The following is an 18,716-nucleotide window of genomic DNA, read 5'->3' as shown; positions in this document are numbered from 1 at the left end:
AGCTCAGCAGAGTGGATCTATTCTGGGGACCAACAGCCTGAGAGCCGGCGGGGCTGACAGCTCTCCAGATTGGAGGCCCCAAGCCGAGATTCATCCACCTATCTATTTGCTCTTTGACTGGTGAGTCTAATTAATACACATATGTTCTACATAGACACATAACTCAGGAATATACCAGGTAGGCAGCTGTTACCTGCCAACATCTAATTACAAACTAAAAGGTATCCTCCACAGGGGAGCCATGGAGGCAGAGGAAACTTAATGTTTCTCAACAACTGGTTGTGGGGTTTCTTTTTGGGGGATGAAAATTTTCTAGAATTAGATTGTGATGATGGCTGTGCAACTCTGTAGATAACACTAAAAACACTCAAATGTAGACTTTCTTTTTTTGCAACAGAGTCTTGCTCTGTCACCCAGACTGGAGTGCAATGGGCAATCTCAGCTCACTGCAGCCTCCACCTCTGAGATTCAAGTGATTCTCCTGCCTCAGCCTCCTGAGGAGCTGGGATTACAGGTATGTGCCACCACTCCTGACTAATTTTTGTATTTGTAGTAGAGATGAGTAAAAAAATTTAAAAATAAATTTAAGATAAATAAATAAATAGCGGGGGAGTGGTCAGTGTTTAAAAAAAAGAGAGAAAGAGACGAGGTTTCATCATGTTGGTCAGGCTCTTCTCAAACTCCTGACCTCAAGTGATCCGCCCTCCTCAGCCTCCCAAAGTGGTGAAATTATAGGCGAGAACCACCACGCCCAGCCCAACTGTAGACTTTAAGTGAACAAAGTGAATTATATCTCAATAGAACCATTAAAAGTTTATTTTTAAAAAGTGCTACAAGAAAACTGTCAGCGAAAACAAGAATGAAAACAGCTACTTGACGGCAGATGAGTCTAATAAGCACAGTGTCAACACCAAGGTTGGTAGACTGGCCACATCCTAGACACAGATGGACCGAGGCTTCTCGCACAGACACCCAGAGCGTGTCTCGCCCTCCAGTCCTCTGGGCACCCCCAGGTCTCATCACTTTGTGCTCTTTCAAGAGCTCAAGTCTCCACTCCAGCTCTGCTGCCTGCAGGCTTTCCCACGGCCTCAGCTCCTCCCTGCCTCAGAGCTCCAAGAGTGAGGTGAGGCAACTGGACATGGTAGGTGGAGTGGCAGTGCCACACACTGATGGGCAGCCCCTTGACAATGACACTGAGCCCAGCCTGCTCCTTCTGCTGAGTGCTGTTCTTTAATTTGAACAAGGAAGCCTCCTGCAGAGGCTTGAAATGATTGTGAATTAAACGCGCCTTCAAAAACCATACAGAGCATTAGGTCTCACCTGGCTTCACGTACACAAGGGAGATTACCAAGGGGCATGTGTGCAGAGCATCTTACAGCCTTTTTGAGAACTGTGTCATGACTCTCAGCAGAGATGGCTTATGCCCCAACCCCCGCAGGCCAGCCTGACCTCACCTGGTGAACACACAGCATCAGGCGACAAAATAACGGCACACCACAGCACAGTGTGAAACAGACTCCTGTGTGGGCATCTTGTCGAGGTGCAGAGCCAGCAGCTCTGGGGAGGGGCTCAAGACTGGCTTTTCTAAGGAGTTCCCAGGCAAGGCTGAAGACACTGATGCTGTTGATCCACAGAGGACTTTCAGATGAGTGAGGCTATGGACCGGCCACTGTCCTCCAGGGAGGGCCAGTGGCAGAGGTGTGAGATGGAGCCTTGGGGGATGGAAAAATGGTAAGGATGATAGGGCCAGTGAGCTGTGTACGTGAGAAGTCTCAGGGCAGGCTTGAGGAAGCAGGAACAGCCGCCATACGTGGAAGCAGAGCCGTGCGGTGGGCTGAAAATGTAGGCGTTGCTCTGCCATCTCTGGAGAGTCAGTGCCGGTTTTTTAGCATGGAGGTAATGAATGACACTTTCCCCTCTGTCACATTCACAGAAAATGAAAAAGAATGGACTAGATGTAGACAAACCTTGAGCCGAAAGCAGACAAGCCCCAGAGTGACTTCCGCACAGATTTCAAAGCGGGGATCCTGGCGCACCAGTGACTCAAACTCATGGGACAGCTGGACGTGCTTGAAAGAGGAAAAGGAAAATCTGTTTTTCTCATGGCCACTTAATTCAGAATGTAACCACCTAGGAAACCTTATTAGACTGCACATCTGTAATTCATTTAGACTCTCTTGGCAATTCTCAAATGCTTGTGCTGTCCACTGATCAGCTGTTCCCAGGAAGGCTGAGAAACTCATTCCCTACCATGAGCAAAGGTCCAGTGTCTTCAGGGGAACATCGACCATCATTTTCTTCTGTTCATGAGACTATTCTTATTCCACCCAGACCATCTTTTATCATGTCAAACTAAATACCGTGAGGGGGTATTGGAACATTCTGGAAGAGACAATGGCTAACACCCATTGCGTTGCTCCTCTGTGCTTGTGGTGCCAGTGCCCACCTCTGCAACATCCTCAGGACGGCCAAAAATACAGAGGATATGCTGAGTATCCCCATTTTGCAGATAAGAAAACAGGCTGGGAGAGGGCAAGCCGCATGCCCAAGGTGCACCTGGAGACCTTGGCTGAGCTGGGATTCTAAGGCAGCCTGATGGCTGCCATGGCTCTTGCTCTTCCTTGGCATCTGCCACCCAGAACTGGGCATCCTGTCCGCTCTGTCACATTCAGAAATGGCTCTGTCACATTCAGAAATGGTCATTGAATACACCAACCTTATTTCACTTCCAGATAGTTATGGAACTCAGAAGCTATTCAGATAGCATGTGACCCTAGGAGAAGGAGCCCTCTGTGGCGTAGGCCCGTACCTTGCTCATTCTAAGCCCCTGCATCCAGCATGGCCCCCACGCTGCAGGTGCTGGGGAGGAAGCTGCGCCATCGCCGGCCCGGGTGGCTGGGACCAAAACACCTGTCATACGAGCGGTTCCTCATCATGCCACCAGAGGGCACCAAAGACCTAGGCCTCATGGGCGATCCCAAAGTCGGTTCCCGCCCACGGAGACAGGCTTTGAGCACTGCTGGACTCTGCTCCTAAGGCAGGCTTGGGTCCCCCTTCCGAAAGAAGTGGGGTGTGTTTTAAACAGAAGACAGCATGATCACAACTAGTTGTCCTGAGCTTAAAGATGTTGTTATTGTGGGGAGATAAACCCCTCATTTGTTGGCCTGCTTTCCTACCAAAAGCTGAATTCATCTCAAATGGGGAGAGGGGTCTTTCCTACTCATGAATTCATATACCTACTCCTTTCCCAGTCCTCACCCCTAAACAGGTCCTCATAGTGCTCGGCAGCTCCTGAAACTGTCCTCACCAAAGCTTTGGGAGGTAGACAGTTCGTGGCATGTCCTAGGCATTCCACTAAAGCTTGCAAATGGATGCGCCTTTTTATATGCTGTGCCACAGAGGAGGCTGCTGGGGACGCCTGCCCCTGTGCAGCTGGTTGTGAAGCGGCAACAGGACTTAAAATGAAGGACTGTCACCAGCACTAAGGCTGAATATCGCAGGTGCGCTTGTTCCCATGAAGCCTGGGGACGTCTGTCCATCAAGATGAGGCCACAGCTTAGGAAGGACAACAGGATGGGAGGGAGCCAGCAGAACAGCAGCTGGCCTTCTGCAGCTGGCTAAACGGGTGGCTTTGGCCAGTTTCTGCCTCATATTCAGGCCTCAGTTTCCTCAATTGTTGTTTTTTTTTAAATGCAGGGGAGACGGGCTTGGAGCTGATGAAGGCTTCTCAAATTTTAGTGCATAGCGAAGGTGTCTGGTTTACTTGTTAAAACAGAAGTCACTGGGCCCCTCCGCAGGCCAGCACTGCTGCTCTGAAGCATATCTGAGAACCACTGGCCTAGGGAATATCTATCTTATTCTGGCAATTTGGGGGAACAGAAACACATTCATTATGTTCTCATGATTGCCATTGTTCAATGAACTTCATTCTTGGCTAGATGTAGCTAAACACAACCTATGTGGTGTTTCTACTTTGACCATCTTCCTGGACCTGATACCCTGCAATCTCAACAAAAGTGACTTAATAGATCTTATAAATAACCTCGACAACCCAAACTACAGTCTGGTTCCCTTGCCGTGTGTCTGCTTATTAAGACGTTTGAAGGCCAGGCACAGCGTCTCAGGTCTGTATAACCAGCACTTTGGGAGGCCGAGGCAGGTGGATCACCTGAGGTCAGGAAGTTCGAGACCAGCCTGACCAACATGGTGAAACCCCATCTCAACTTAAAATACAAAAATTAGCTGGGCATGGTGGTGTGTGCCTGTAATCCCAGCTACTCAGGAGACTGAGGCAGGAGGATTGCTTGAACCTGGGAGGCAGAGGTTGCAGTGAGCTGAGATGGAGCCATTGCACTCCAGCCTGGGCAACAAGAGCAAAACTCCATCTCAAAAAAAAAAAAATTTTTTTTTAGTTTATTTCTAAAGTCCCAAAAGACCTCTGCAGTTTTACCCAGATAAATAATAAAAACAAAGTCACCTTGCGGATATAAGCCTGCAGTCCTTTGACCCCATACATCCTAAATACGAACCACATTTTCAAAGAGCGAAATCTTCGGCCCAGGGGTATCTGCCAGTGCTGAAATGAAAGACGAAACGGAGCATCAGTGAGGAAGATACTAAAAGCCAGCTTCCTTTTCGGCTCACTGGCTCACCCATTTCTCTTGGAGGTAGCCGATTCCCTGGTGGCCACTCTGCTCCCTCTACCATGGCTGGTCTTGGATAGCAAGGCCCATGGTGGTGTGGGCAGGGGCTTTCTTTGCAACTCTCCGAGAGAGAGGAGCACCGACAGGGACTGCTGACATGGGAGCCCGCGGTGTTCACTGTTTTCACTCAAAAGATGTTTGTGGACATCACAGCAGGGCCAGACCCTGGGCTAAGCTCTGGGGTTCCATGGTGAACAAACAGGTTAGGAAACATGGCCCTGCCCCCTGCGAGCACACCATCCAGTGGGGCCAGGGGAGTGATTTTCATTGATCTCTTGCCTACGAGGAAGGAGGGACCCAGAACCCACTATCATCTGCCGTTTCGGCCCTGGTTGTTCTGGTACCGTTTTCTAGAGCAATACTGGTCCCCTTTTGGTCCCACTGATCACCATGGAGTGCCCCCAGACCCCTCATCAGAAAACACAACGTGTGTCTGCGTACTGGTGCTCCAGAAGCTTTCCTACTCCTTCCCCTCTTTCCCCGAGACCTCGTCAGCTGACTGGCCCCCACACACTCGGAGGGACGGAGATGTGGCGAGGTGAGCAGGAGAGGACCCGGACGAGGGGGCTGCTGGGAAGTGAGCATAGCAGCACTGTGTGGTCATTTTAACAGTCATATTCTATTTGAGCTACAAAGCGGACGCTGAGGAGAGCTGAGCCAGCTCCCCGCTGGGCCTGGGTGACACAGTGCAGCCAGGCGCAACACCCAGGCGCAGCCGGGCCATCTGCGGGCGGGGTTGCTCAGCCGGAGTCCTGAATCCTGCACTGCTCTCAGTAGGAGGGCTCACAGGCGGTTTTTAAAGTGTGGATGGAGGCCAGGTGCGGTGGCTTACTCCTGCAACCCCAGCACTTTGGGAGGCCGAGGCAGGTGGATTACCTGAGGTCAGGAGTTCGAGATCAGCCTGACCAACATAGTGAAACCCCGTCTCTACTAAAAATATAAAAATCAGGTTGGTGTGGTGGTGCGTGCCTATAATCCCAGCTACTTTGGCAGCTGAGGCAGGACAATCACTTGAACTCAGAAGACAGAGGTTGCAGTGAGCCAAGATTGCACCATTGCACTCCAGCCTGGGCAATAGAGTGAGACTCCATCTCTAAATAAATACATAAAACAAAGTGTGGGTGGAATGAACGGACAGCAGCTAATTTTGGACACAAGAGAAGCAGCTAAAGGGCCCAGAGCCAGGGTTCTGCAGGAGCTTCTCAGGTCAAAAGGGACTCGACCTCAGACTCAGGCATTCAGCATGGTCCCTCCCCGTTGCATGCCAGGCCCTGCCAGGTGTGTTGACATATCATCTCCACTGAGCTTTCTAGCAGCACTGTAAACAGGGGTTCTGGATGCCCACTTTCCTGGAGCGGAAGCAGGTGTGGAGAGTGACTTGTCCAACGTCACTGAGCCAGCATGCGGCAGAGCCTGAGCCAAACCTGCACACCCAGTTGTCTGCTCATCAGCACTGAGTTCTCAAGCTGTTGGGATGCTCAAGAGCTAAGCTAACTTGTCTTTTTGGGAAATCTAAAAGAAGAATCCCTTACCACGCCACTAACTGGCTGACTATCTACCTATCAGACAAGATAGGTAGATAGGTAGATAGATCTACCTATCTACCTTCCTTGTCATGGTTTAGCATGGGTGCTGCACTCCAAAGTCACTCCTCTGCCAGTCATCCTCTTGCAAATTAAAATGTGGTTTCGTCTAACATTTGGAAAAATACCAAGGTAAACTTAATTTCTGTGGTCCTGGAGTGAAAATACACACCATCTAATTGAATGCTCACTCTAATGTGGCTCAAAATGTTGTCATGATCTCTCCGGAGGCACTGTCCCCTCCCCCACTATGCTCCTGGGCACCTGCAGTAGATGGGAGGACTATGAGCCATGTGGGCTGTGGCCCCCGTGGACCCAGCCTCACCTCCTGCCAGACCGAGTTCCCAGAGGAAAGGAGCACTGTCTCATTTGTCATTTTACTCCCAGCCGCAAGCCCAGCACCTGGCGGGGCTCAGAGCGGCCAGCCCACATTCTGTGAAAGATTGCTGATGGACATACTTAAACAAATCTGGAGAAAAACCCATCTGACCCTCACTCATGCATCCAGCTAAAAGGATTCTGCACATAGAAGACAATTCGTATTTGACGCTTCTGGGGCATCAAATGAGCTATTTCCTGGTACTTTTTCCTCCACAGTTGATCATTTTTAAAAGTATATTTTGTCTCACTTTTGATAAGCCATCAACATCTTCCAGAAGATGCAGTTTACTCATCCAAATAGCGTGCAGGACTGCGTGGCTCAGTGGCCTGTGACCCAGCTCCGTGGTCCTATCTTTCAATAGGTTCAGCAAACTTTTTAACTTTTCTGAACCTCTGTCTCCTCCCCTATGAAATAGGCATAATGATGCCTGCTTTGCCCAGGACTTTGCACACTGCAGGCAAATGGTGCTATCTTACATCTTCAGCATTCCATTCAGCATCAGAAAGAACAGAGCGCCCTTGCCGCACCTGGTGTCCTGAACAGCCTTCTCTCGGTACTAACACTCCAATCCTGTGCCCTCATCCGCTGACGGAGGACAGAACTACCAGCCCCTGCTCATCCTTTTCCCCCCACCCCACACACCCCCAGTGGCCTGGTAGGGAGCCCCCTGTCAAGGGCTCCTCTCCTTTAGCCTGATGACTCTGACAGCCTTAGGTTTGGGTTTCCAACCTCTTTGAACAACATGAGAATGTCTATGATATTTCTTCCCATTCCCTGCTGAGTCCAGCAAAGCAAATGCTCTGGGGACGTTTGCCTGAAATTCACATTACAGGCGGAAATCATAGAGTCCGAGAGGTGCACGTGCGCAGAGCGGGAAAGAGGTCACTCTACTGTAGCTAAAATAGCAACACAGAGAAGATGCTGGGAAATATGGCCAGGGACCTCCCTGGGTGGTGGCAGATGGACAGGGTCCAGTGAGAGACAGTGACGCTTGTGCCTGCACCCAGGGATAGAAAGAGCAGAGCTGGGGTGAGAGGTGCCCCTTGGGCTCTGCATGCCAGGGTCTCTGAGGCTGCTCCCATACTCATACCCGGCCAACTTGTGTGTGCTTTCTCAGTGGCTGCCTGGGACTGTCCCCACATGGCCATTCCTGCTTCCTGGGGCTGGCGCGTTTAGAAGCCCCTCTGCTCCAGAACAGCTTCCACCCTCTGCAGTCCATCTTTCATAAGGTTCATTCCTTTGTCTCCTCATCAGCCATGAAATATTGGCTGTGAACACATGATGCACCAACTCTGTCTCTCTCCAGGGAACACAGTAGCACAGAAGGCCAATTGCCCCAAAGGGCCCCCCAAGCCTGCTGGATGCCAGTGAGGCCAGGCTGCCGTGGTGCTTCCCACCTGCCTGGGTTCCTTTAGAAGCAACAGGCAGCCAAACAAGAGCTGTCCCCACACCGCTCCTGACTCAGGCGCTGCCAGCCATGGTGCCAGGGACCTCAGCATCACCGCCTGCCCTGCTCTGCCCGTAGCCCCGAGAATTAAACGCCGGCTCCCCCTGCAGTGGGCTCCAGGCTGTGAGCTCAAAAAAAAAAAAAAAAAAAAACCAGCAAGAGGAAATCTGGCGGGCAGAGGACTAGCTAAGGACTTGGGATAAGTCCTCTTGGGTCACAAACGGGCAGCCTGGAAGATCGAGGTGTCTCAGGTATGTTTCAGAAGAGACATCAGGGCCTGCGTGGTCTGCGCCTCTGTCTCCCTCAGTGGCTGGGAGTCCTGGAGGCGGCTTTGGGCCTCACTCATCTCTGAGTAGCTGCAGGAGCAGCTCGTCGCTCCTGGTTGGAAGGGGAGTGCCAGTGAAGGGGCTGCCTTGAGATGGGGTGAAAGAGACCCAGGTGTCACAGCAGACCCAACAGGATGGGGGGTACAGGGGCCACTCAAAGGGTGCTTTGAAAGTAGGGCTGGGGCACAGGTTGCTGAGCCTTGACCTTTCCTTAACTGAGGCCAACACCTTTCATTAAGCTAGTAGAGATAACTAGTTGAAGTAACAGGACAAATGCCTTCCAATGAACGCCATCAAGGCGAGGCGAATGGTGGGCTCAAGTCTTCTGGATTCGCAGTGGGGAAAGGGAGTGTGGCTTGAGGTGCCCAGGAGAATAAGGCTCAGCATTAAGGACAGAAGGACAAGATCAGACTCTTTCCTCACCCCATGAGAGGCAGGGACTGGCGGCGGAGGGAGTAGGATGAAGAGCGTAGGGTTGGGGAGAAGCAGTCAGCCCTGAGGACCAGAAGGTTGGTGCAGAAAAACAGACTGGGAAAGCCCCGGGGAGCCCTGCCGCCTCCGTGGTTCTGCAGGCGGGTGCCAGTACAGATCTGTGATTCTTGATGAACGGTAGAGACCGTCTGAGGAGCTCCTGTACCCTGAGCTGCTAGATGCGGGCAGAGCTGAGATGGTTCTTGTCTTGGGCAACGTAACATAAACCAGCATTTCTGGGGTTGGTGCCCCAGGCCTTTGAAAGACAGTGCCAAATGTATTAAAAAGGACTTTGATTCCTTGAAGACTTGTTAGTCGATATGGAGTTTTGTTTGTTTGTTTGTCTGAGACAGAGTCTTGCTCTGTCACCCAGGATAGAGTGCAGTGGCACCATCTCAGCTCACTGCAACCTCCACCTCCTGAGTTCAAGTAATTCTTTCACCTCAGCCTCCCGTGTAGCTGGGATTACAGGCGCACACCACCATATCCAACTAATTTATGTATTTTTTTTTTAGTAGAGACAGGGTTTCACCTTGTTGGCCAGGCAGGTCTTAAACTCCTGACCTTGTGATCCACCCACCTCGGCCTCCCAAAGTGCTGAAATTACAGGCATGAGCCACCGTGCCCGCCCATGAATATGGCATTTTCAGCAAAGCTTGTTATTTTATGTGTCATGTGACATAGTGTCAGGCCTTTTTTTTCTAATGATATCTAAGCTGGGAAGGAACGACATTAAATAATAATAAAAGACATGAAGTGTTCATGCCTGTGCCCATCAGCCCATGTTCAGTGTCATGCAGTGGGAAACAGCTCGCCAGCAGCAGAAAGCTGGATGTGCCAGATGCCCACTGCACAGTCATTCAGGGAAGCAAGGAACTTTCCCAGCAAAGTAGTGAAGTAACAGGGAACTAATCATACCACATACCACGGGGTTCTACATGGCCTTTCTGTACTTACTAAGGCTGTGGAGGAGTGGAGAAGGCATCGCAACTTTAGTTTCAGCGCCATGAGAACCAGCTGCAGTGTGGTCTGTGCAGCACGTGGCCCTCATGCGACAGGAAGTCTGAGAAAGGCCACGAACAAAGGGAGGAGGAGGAGGACACACAGGCCGCGGCGGCATGAGGATGCAAGGTCAGGCTGAGCCGGTCCTCTAGCTGTTTTTAGTATTATTGTCATGTTTTCCCTTCAATAATAACTTTCCAGGCTGGGCGCGGTGGCTCACGCCTATAATCCCAACACTTTGGGAGGCCGAGGCAGGTGGATCATGAGATCAGGAGGTTGAGATCATCCTGGCCAACAATGTGAAACCACGTCTCTACTAAAAATACAAATAAATTAGCTGGGTGTGGTGGGTACCCGGGTAGGCCCAGCTCCTCGGGAGGCTGAGGCAGCAGAATTGCTTGAATCCAGGAGGCAGAGATTGCAGTGAGCCAAGACTGTGCCACTGCACTCCAGCCTGGGCAACAGTGTGAGACTCTGTCTCAAAAATAATAGTAATAATAATAATAACTTTCTAAAAGATAAGTCAGATTGTCAGTGGTGATTGATATAAAAGTTTTAAACAGCATCATCCATGGGTCTTGCCACTGTGCCCTTATGCTTATGTGCACGCACCCTGGCCTTTCTCCCTAGGTGTGGAGCTGGGTGGTCCCAAGCGAGCTTTACCAAAATTGTCCTTCAACCAGCCTTGATGGCTTAGGAAGATTTACTGGTGCCCCCCACCTCCTGGCTCACAGCTGTCACAGGAAGAAGGAAAGCTACACATGCCTTTTGAGGGGTAGCGCCTGCTGGGTCATTATCACGCCGGCTGCTGACAGTAGCACTTACACACAAACACACCTCTATTGGGCAATGGCAGCCCCTGCTTTGATGATGTCTGGTGCCCACCACATCTGACCAGAAAGAAAGGGACACAGGTCATCTTTTTTTCTTTGAAATGGAGTATCACTCCGTCACTCAGTCTGGAGTGCAGTGGTGGGAACTTGGCTCACTGCAACCTTCGCCTCCCGGGTTCCATCAATTCTCCAGCCTCAGCCACCCAAGTAGCTGGAATTACAGGTGCCTACCACTACACCCAGCTAGTTTTTGTATTTTTAGCACAGATGGGATTTCATCACATTGGCCAGGCTGGTCTCGAACTCCTGACCTCAGGTGATCCACCCACCTCGGCCTCCCAAAGTGCTGGGATTACAGACATGAGCCACCATGCCCGGCCACAGATCCTCTCTTGATGGCAGAAGACAGCCAGCTCTGTGGCCACACCTCTCTCCCCACTGAATTTCACCCTACCCCTTGGGTTCTATTTTTTGGATAATCCTTGCATCACTGCCTGTGGTTACAAATTCCTTTCCAGACTAACACTAGGACAATGTGGCATTTTAAAAGTATGCCTCATTCAACATTTGTGGCAAATAAAAAGGAGAGAGGACCAATGCATTTGAGACCAGGCTGCCGAGGTACTGGCCCCGCCTGGGAGCGTTTGACGTTTCCTGACTCTGCACTGTCCCACCGCCCCCACCTGTGCAGCCCCAGGCACACAGCAGTCCAGGGCAGTGGGGAACCTTTCCTTCCAGAGGAATGGGGACAGAGTCTCCTTCTCCATCCCCAGGAGCGAAGTCCAGGTTTTGCCTTCCTCACCTGAGACCTCTGACTGGGGGGCTCAGCAGAGCTACCCACCACCCGGCAGGACCCCACTAATCTGTCAGTTAGGACTCAGTTAGAAGGTGCCCACCAGTGCTGATCTTGAGAGTGGGGGAGGAGATGTGTGACAGCCGCAGAGGCCCCAAGGACTCCATTGGCATTTGAGATTACAGAGGAATCTCTCACTTACCCGGTAGTCAGTGATAAATCCTGGAGAAAAGAGAAAGAAAAAGAAAAAAGAAACGGTTAGACAGATTTGTTGATCACACGCTAATCCTTTTCATCTTCCACGTAAATTTCTCGTGTCTTCTAAGCCAGAAATAAAACTGCCTAAAGGCTGGATCTGGGTGTTCTTTGGGCACTTCCCAGGATAACATATTCAAGGGGAGTCCCCCCAGAACAGGATGCCCAAAACACAAATCGGACATGTTACACTCTTAATAGACCCCCATTAGTTTTGCTTTCTGCGGTTACATAGCTTGAACATCTGAGGTTTCATCTAGAGCCCAGTAGAGAGTTAACATTCAGATCAGTGTAAATTGTCCATCACTCATTTATTCATGCATGGGAAAGTGAATGTGTGATATACGGAGTGATTAGAATATTTTCAAAAGAAGAGAATGAAACTCTTGGTGGGAGTATTCATCTCTGTATCCATGGATCTTAGCAGATCTTAGTTCAGTATCTGGGACAGAGCAGATACTCAGTGAGTATCTGTTGAGTCAGTTTTAACATCCAGGATTCGTTGGCTCCACATTGGTTATGAAAAATGGTTGATTTGCCTTTGAGCCTCCCCTTATGCCTATAGAACCCTGGATGTGGGCTCATAGATGGGAGTTTCCATTAATGCAAGTGATCCTGCACAAGGCGTCTGGTGAGGATTTTTTTTTTTTTTTTTTTTTTTTTTTTTTTTTTTTGAGATGGAGTTTCGCTGGAGTGCAATGGCGTGATCTTGGCTCACCGCAACCTTCGTCTCCTGGGTTCAAGCAATTCTCCTGCCTCAGCCTCCCGAGTAGCTGGGACTACAGGTGTGCACCACCATGCCCAGCTAACTTTTGTATTTTTTTAGTAGAGACGGGGTTTCACCATGTTGACCAGGATGGTCTCGATCTCTTGACCTCGTGATCCACCCGTCTTGGCCTCCTAAAGTGCTGGGATTATAGGCGTGAGCCACCGCGCCCCGCCCTCAGGTGAGGATTCTGACAACATGCCGCAATCCTGCTGCACAGATCTGTGGAGAAGGGAGTCTCGTGCTCTGGGAGAAGATCCACGAATGTGGGCTGGACCAGGCACTTTGGTGCCCCCTACTTCCCCCGTCAACAGGGGCAGGCCCTGGCCATGCTCAGCTGGGACAAGCTGTTCACCTAATACAACCCATGCCCCACCCTGCACTTCATCCACTGCACAGGAGTGTCTACGTTGTATTTACAAGAACACCTGAAGTCACCACTTGGTGTCATTCCCTGACTGCCATCTGGCTGCCAGGAGAAAATAGGTATTTTCTCCATTAGCATAAAAAGTGGCAGTGCTGGGAGGAGATGCAGGACCTCCACCCCCTATTTTATGAGTGACCCTGAGACAGAAAGCCCAAAGCCACACAGCCTATCTCGACCCATAACCAGTACTCTCCTTTTCGCCACGCAGCCTCTCATTAGTAAGGGAGCTTGCTATACAAACATAACATCCGTAGCAGCGTTCTACAATGATTCACAGAGACCAATGCAAATGAAACAACAGCACCCAACAGAGTGCATGCAGGCGGCTCTCAGTAAGAAACTGTCGAGGCCGGGTGCAGTGACTCACACTCTCCTAACCTGAGACCTCGACTGGGGGGCTCAGCAGAGCTGTCTGCACCGGGCAGGACCCCAGTGATTTGTCAATTAGGACCCAGTTAGAAGGTACCCACCAGTGCGTGCTGATCATGAGAATGGGGGAGGAGACGTGTGACAGCCACGGAAACCCAGCACTTTGGGAGGCCAAGACATGCAAATTGCTCAAGCTCAGGAGTTCAAGACCAGCCTGGGCAATATAGTGAAACCCCGTCACTTCCAAAAAAAATACAAAAAATTATCTGGGTGTTGTGGTTCATGTCTGTGGTCCTAGGTACTCGAGAGGCTGAGGTGGGAGGATCACTTGAGCCTGGCTCAGTGAGCCAAGGTTGTACCACTGTACTCCAGCTTGCGCAACAGAGCAAGACCCTGTCTCCAAAAAGAAAAAAAAAAATGTTAAACAATCAGATGATTGTCATGAATGAATATGAGGGAATGCAATACCTTTTTAATTTCTATTACTGTATCATCTGATATGGTAGCTACTAGCCACATGTGGCTGTTGACATTTAAATGTAAGTAAATTAAAACTAAAGAAAATTAAACTTCAGTTCTGCAACAGACGAGCCACATTTCAAGCGCTCAGTAGCCACATGTGGACTGGTGGCTGTCATATTGGGTGGTGCAGAATTATAGAAGATTTCCCTCACTGCAGAAACTTCTACAGGACAGAGAAACCGGAGGCTCTCAGTAGAAGAATTCAGATACAGTGTCTAATTAGTTCAAGTTCCTATCTGCTTTTCCATGAATCTGCTTCCTCATGGACGAATGAAGAACCGGCCCAATTTAGAAGCTTCTTTGCACAATTCTTTACTGTTAACATAAAAAATGCCAAACCTCTCAGCCAGCAATTTCCTCTGACAATGATTTTACCTGAACTGTGGACTACTTAATAGGTCTTGGGTGCCTCGTAAGACATAAAACTTCATGAGATACATGTGGGAAGGGAAGCTTGTAAATTGGTAATTGCTAAGTGGTACAGAGTTAAAACAATGCATGGAACAAGACTGGTAAGAAATACAGCAATATATTAGCAACATTTGCATTTGAGCGGTGGGATTATGGGCATTTTCTGGCTCAGCATTGACACTGTTTTCCAAATGTACAACTTTAGTAAATAAAGGACACATCTTCAAAGCCTAAGTGACTGGTGTAACCACTTTCCCCCCTCACCAGCATTGTGACAGAATTTTCAGGTATCAAAAAAAAATTTTTGCTTATTTTGGTTCTAGTCCAATGCCTACCATTAATTGGCCAGATACACTGGCCCACCTTAAATGAGATGGCATAGAAAAAGTGCAAAAGCTAAGAATTATGCATTCCCTGCTGTGGCTCTGGAGCAGCCTGTGTCCCCCGATGCCACTTTGATAACTACCCACTGATCCTCTCCCTGCTAGACTTTGCAGGCAGGTGCTGAGGCTCCTTGGCTATTGCCAGCACCAGGCCCACTGACCGAATGACCTAGGCACGCCTTTGTGTGCCAATCTGAGTCTTGGCTTCATCTTATTTTCTCTTCCCTCACCCACCCTACTCAACCTCCTTCATTTACTTTGCTTCCTTGTGGTGTTGGTGGAAAGTGATGCAAAGCCTTTTTGTAAATTTAAATAATTTTGTAAAATTATTCTATTAAAGACGTTTCCTTGTCTGCAGGAGGTGTGCATGCCCATGTTTAATATCCCCTGGCTGTGCCCATCTACTGCTGCTCCTGCACTGAGCCCGGAAGGTTCTCGGTGCTTCTAGAGTGGAAGCGTCCCCCAGGGAGCCACCCCAGGCCTCTGAATCAACCCACAGGGAATGGGCTGCGAGGGCAAATCTACAGAGCACCCGGCTCCTCTGCCGGAGCCTCCTTGGATGTGGACAGTCTTCCCCTAACTCCCAGGCACCTCCAGGGCAGCTCTGAGGGAAACAAGACCAGAAACAGTCCACAGAGAGCAAGCTCACAGCTTACCTGAATCCTGATGGCTGTGCTTCAGGTAAGTGGGATCCAGTCTAAAGGCTCCTGTTAAGTCTGCTCTCTTTTTCACCCTGGTTTTAGAGAACAAATGATAGGGCTGGTAATTAGGCACCCTAGACTGGACCCTCTCCCCACCTGGCTCAGCTCAGGAACCTGCTTCTGGCCCTGCCGTAAACACCACTCTGCCTTCACTCCCTGTCTCTGCTCCAAGTACCTGGGGAGGGAGTCTTAGAATAAAATATGAGTATTTGGTCTTTGTTGCTGGTTCCTGGTACACAGCTCCTAAAACCCTTGAGATCTCTCGGTGATAAGAGTGTGTTTCGCATGTTAATAAGACAGCCGAGGGCTGGGGTCTCCTCGATGGCTTCCAATCTCCAGGGAGGGTAGGGGCTGGAGATGGGCCAGTGATTTAACCAATCATGCCCACTGAATGACACTCCATTAAAAACTCCTAAGTGGCGGGGTTCGAGAGCTTCTGGGTTGGTAAATGGTTCACAATGCCAGGATGGTGGCAGACACAAAGAGGGCACGGAAGGCACGTGACCTACCACCCCACCCACACCTTGCCCTGCGCAGTTCTTCACTTGTACTCTATAACCTGTAAACCTCAGTAAGATGCTTCTTTTGAATTCCGTGAGTTGGTCTAGGAAGTTATTGAATCTGGCGCAGGGGTTATGGGAACTCCCCCGATTTTGTAGCCACGGTGGACAGAAGTGTGGGTAACCCGGAGACCCAACATTCAGGCTTGTGAGACTGAGCCCTTAACCCTGTGGAGTCTGACGCTACATCGGGGTAGATACAGTCAGAATAGGGGCGAGTTTAGGACACCCAGCTGGTATCTGCAGAGTTGGAGAATTGGTGTCAAGAGGGAAAACCACACAGGTTAGCTTTTGTTCCTCTCTTTCCAGGGACAGCACAGTGCCCGGCCCTGCTAGCATCAGTGTGTGTGTGTGGGGTGAGGGGTGGGTGAAAATCCCCAGGGCTAATGAGCAAGAAGGCCAGGACGCCGTGGGCTGCAGACGGGTCCTCTCCCACCTGTCTGCACACGGCACACTCACATTGGTAGTCATTCTACATAACTCAGGCCCAAATTCTCACTGGGCTGGGCTTTGAAGGGCCGGTGCTTTATGGTAATTGCCATTGCTTCACTTCATTAGTAGGGTGGTGACATCACTGTAAAGCAATTTTGCGGCAAATAAAGTATCCTAAGGGCAAACTAGAGAAGAAATGTCAATCTGACAGTAGCTTAGGCTTGAAAAGAAATATAATGTGAGAGTACCTGAAAGACAGAACCCAGTGAGCATGAAATAGGATGCTGGGATGTGGCTTACCAAGGAAGTGAGAGAGAGGCTGGATTTACCTGTCAAAGAGCATTGAGGCTTTATTTTTTTAAGGTTAAACACAGACAAGGTCAGTAGGGATAATAAGGTGAATCGTGTATATTCTTTCTTTGACTTGTGGAAGAAAATCGATGGCACCTAATTTTGTGTGTGTATGGGAATTTTCTTGCACCATCGGCATTTTATGAGGAGCCCCTCATTGCGGTGGGGTGGAGGGGGTATGGTCCTTTGGATCTCTCTGCTTTAGAAAGCTCTGTGCCTAGCCTCAAAGAGAGGGGACCAAGAAGGGGGTGAATACCTGTAGCTATCAGTAGAACTCTGCCCTTTGCTCACGAAGACCACTTTCCCTTCTCATTTTTTTAATTTAAAATATTTTGCACTTATTAAAGCCATACAAAAAGATGTAAAGAATAAATCACTACCCCCTGCTTATGAAATAAACTTAAATTTTAGGTATTAATGAAAGTTACATATCCCTGCCCCTCCCGCACTTCCTCTCCCTGCCCCACACAAGAGGTCAAAAGGCTGATGTTGGGCTCCTATTCTTACGAAGTTCTACAAAATTTTCTCTCCAAATCCCTAAGCAATCTACATTATTTTGCAAAGTGCTAAACATACCATAACATAAACTTAAGACATATTATCATAAATGTTATAATAGACCTATGTAAATGTGAATGTAAAAATAGACCTATGAATTTCACATTCATTCATGCACAGAGCTCTTGCTCAGTCATTTGTATGACCTCATGGGAGTTTAGTGCATGCGCATATCCCAATCCATTCATTCTATTATTTCCCATTTATTGATGACAAATTACACTGCTGTGAACACGGGACCATCTCTGTGCATACCACCTGGAGCCCCTAGCGGCATCCCCCATCGGCCATATATCTGCCAATGGAATAGCACAAGGTGAGCTACATTGAGCTAGAGGAAACATCTACAGCCCTACTCAGTGGTACGAAATCAGTCTCCACAATGAGAGAGCTCCTCTTCTTCCATATTCCGGCCAGCGTTTAGTATGAAGAGACTATTATCAACAACCTGTAGTATTTCACTGGGATTTCCATTTCCATTTCTGATTACTAACGGGGGTAAGTAACTTCACGTTTATTAAGCACATCTGTTTCCTCCTTGGTAAATTATTTTCTGTTCATTTTTCTATTAGATTACTTATCTTCGTCATATTGAACCTCAACAATTCGGTAAATATTGGGAGCCTTCCCTGGAATGTGTATGGCCCGTTTCTGGCTCTCTTAGCCTTCTAATCTGCTCTACCTGTCTGTGCCCGCACTGAGCTACATGAGCTTCACTCACACATTTATATTTGAGGAGGTAACTTTCTCACTACATTTTTTCCACAATTATCTTGGTTATTCTTGCCCCACATAAATATTATGCCAGGCAGGATATTTATTAGAACTATGCTGATGTCTAATATTGAGTCTTCCTCTTTACAAACGTTATGAGTCCACTTAGTTATGACTTCTTTAATGACTTCCAAGAAATTGTAGACTTTTCTCCATATAAATCTGAACAGGTTTTGATATGTTTGTTCACAGTAACCTTACGTATTTTCTTGCTATTATAAAGAGTATTCCTCTTGTAAATATTAGACTTACTGTTTAATATAGATTAAAAATGCAAGCTTAAAAATGTTAGTGTGTCTAGACATCTTGCTGGGTTCTTTTATTAATAATACTTTGAGGATTCTCTTTTTATTGCGATTACATCATCCGACAATAATGAGAGTTTACGTCTTTCGTTCTGATCCTGACACGTTTACTTCTTTGTCTATTTTTTTACTACAGAGGTTAGGAAAATCCAATGTTGAACCGAAGTGGAGATTATTTTTTCCTGATTTTAAGGGGAGTGCTTCTAATATTTCACCGTTTAGTATAGGTTCATTATGATTTTGGTAGTTAAGTTTTAGCAGATTAAGAAAGTTCTCTACTGTTCCCATTTTACTAAGACATTTCGTCCTGAACTGTTGTTGACTTTTATCTAATGCTTTTTCTGCATCTAATGCGATAACCT

General features: G+C 48.7%; 1 protein-coding gene across 4 annotated transcripts in view; it reads right to left on the bottom strand.

Annotated features, from left to right (window-relative positions):
* The window catches only part of DDC (dopa decarboxylase), a 99,113-nt gene that overhangs the window by 4,603 nt on the left and 75,794 nt on the right, over nucleotides 1-18,716 (bottom strand). For all 4 annotated transcript variants that reach the window (XR_005577297.2, XM_039462140.2, XM_039462139.2 and 1 more), the window contains exons 10-13: nucleotides 15,330-15,406; nucleotides 11,743-11,762; nucleotides 4,478-4,576; nucleotides 1,968-2,069 (exon numbers count right to left, since the gene is read on the bottom strand). Coding sequence is in view for 3 of the 4 variants with exons in the window: in XM_039462140.2 (XP_039318074.1) it covers nucleotides 1,968-2,069; nucleotides 4,478-4,576; nucleotides 11,743-11,762; nucleotides 15,330-15,406 (298 nt within the window). In the remaining variant the exon portion in view is untranslated. The remainder of the gene's footprint in view (nucleotides 1-1,967; nucleotides 2,070-4,477; nucleotides 4,577-11,742; nucleotides 11,763-15,329; nucleotides 15,407-18,716) is intronic.

The sequence above is a fragment of the Saimiri boliviensis genome, chromosome 10 (genome assembly GCF_048565385.1).
Source record: "Saimiri boliviensis isolate mSaiBol1 chromosome 10, mSaiBol1.pri, whole genome shotgun sequence".
NCBI classification, from domain to species: domain Eukaryota; kingdom Metazoa; phylum Chordata; class Mammalia; order Primates; family Cebidae; genus Saimiri; species Saimiri boliviensis.
This window is presented reverse-complemented; position numbering and strand designations above follow the sequence as displayed.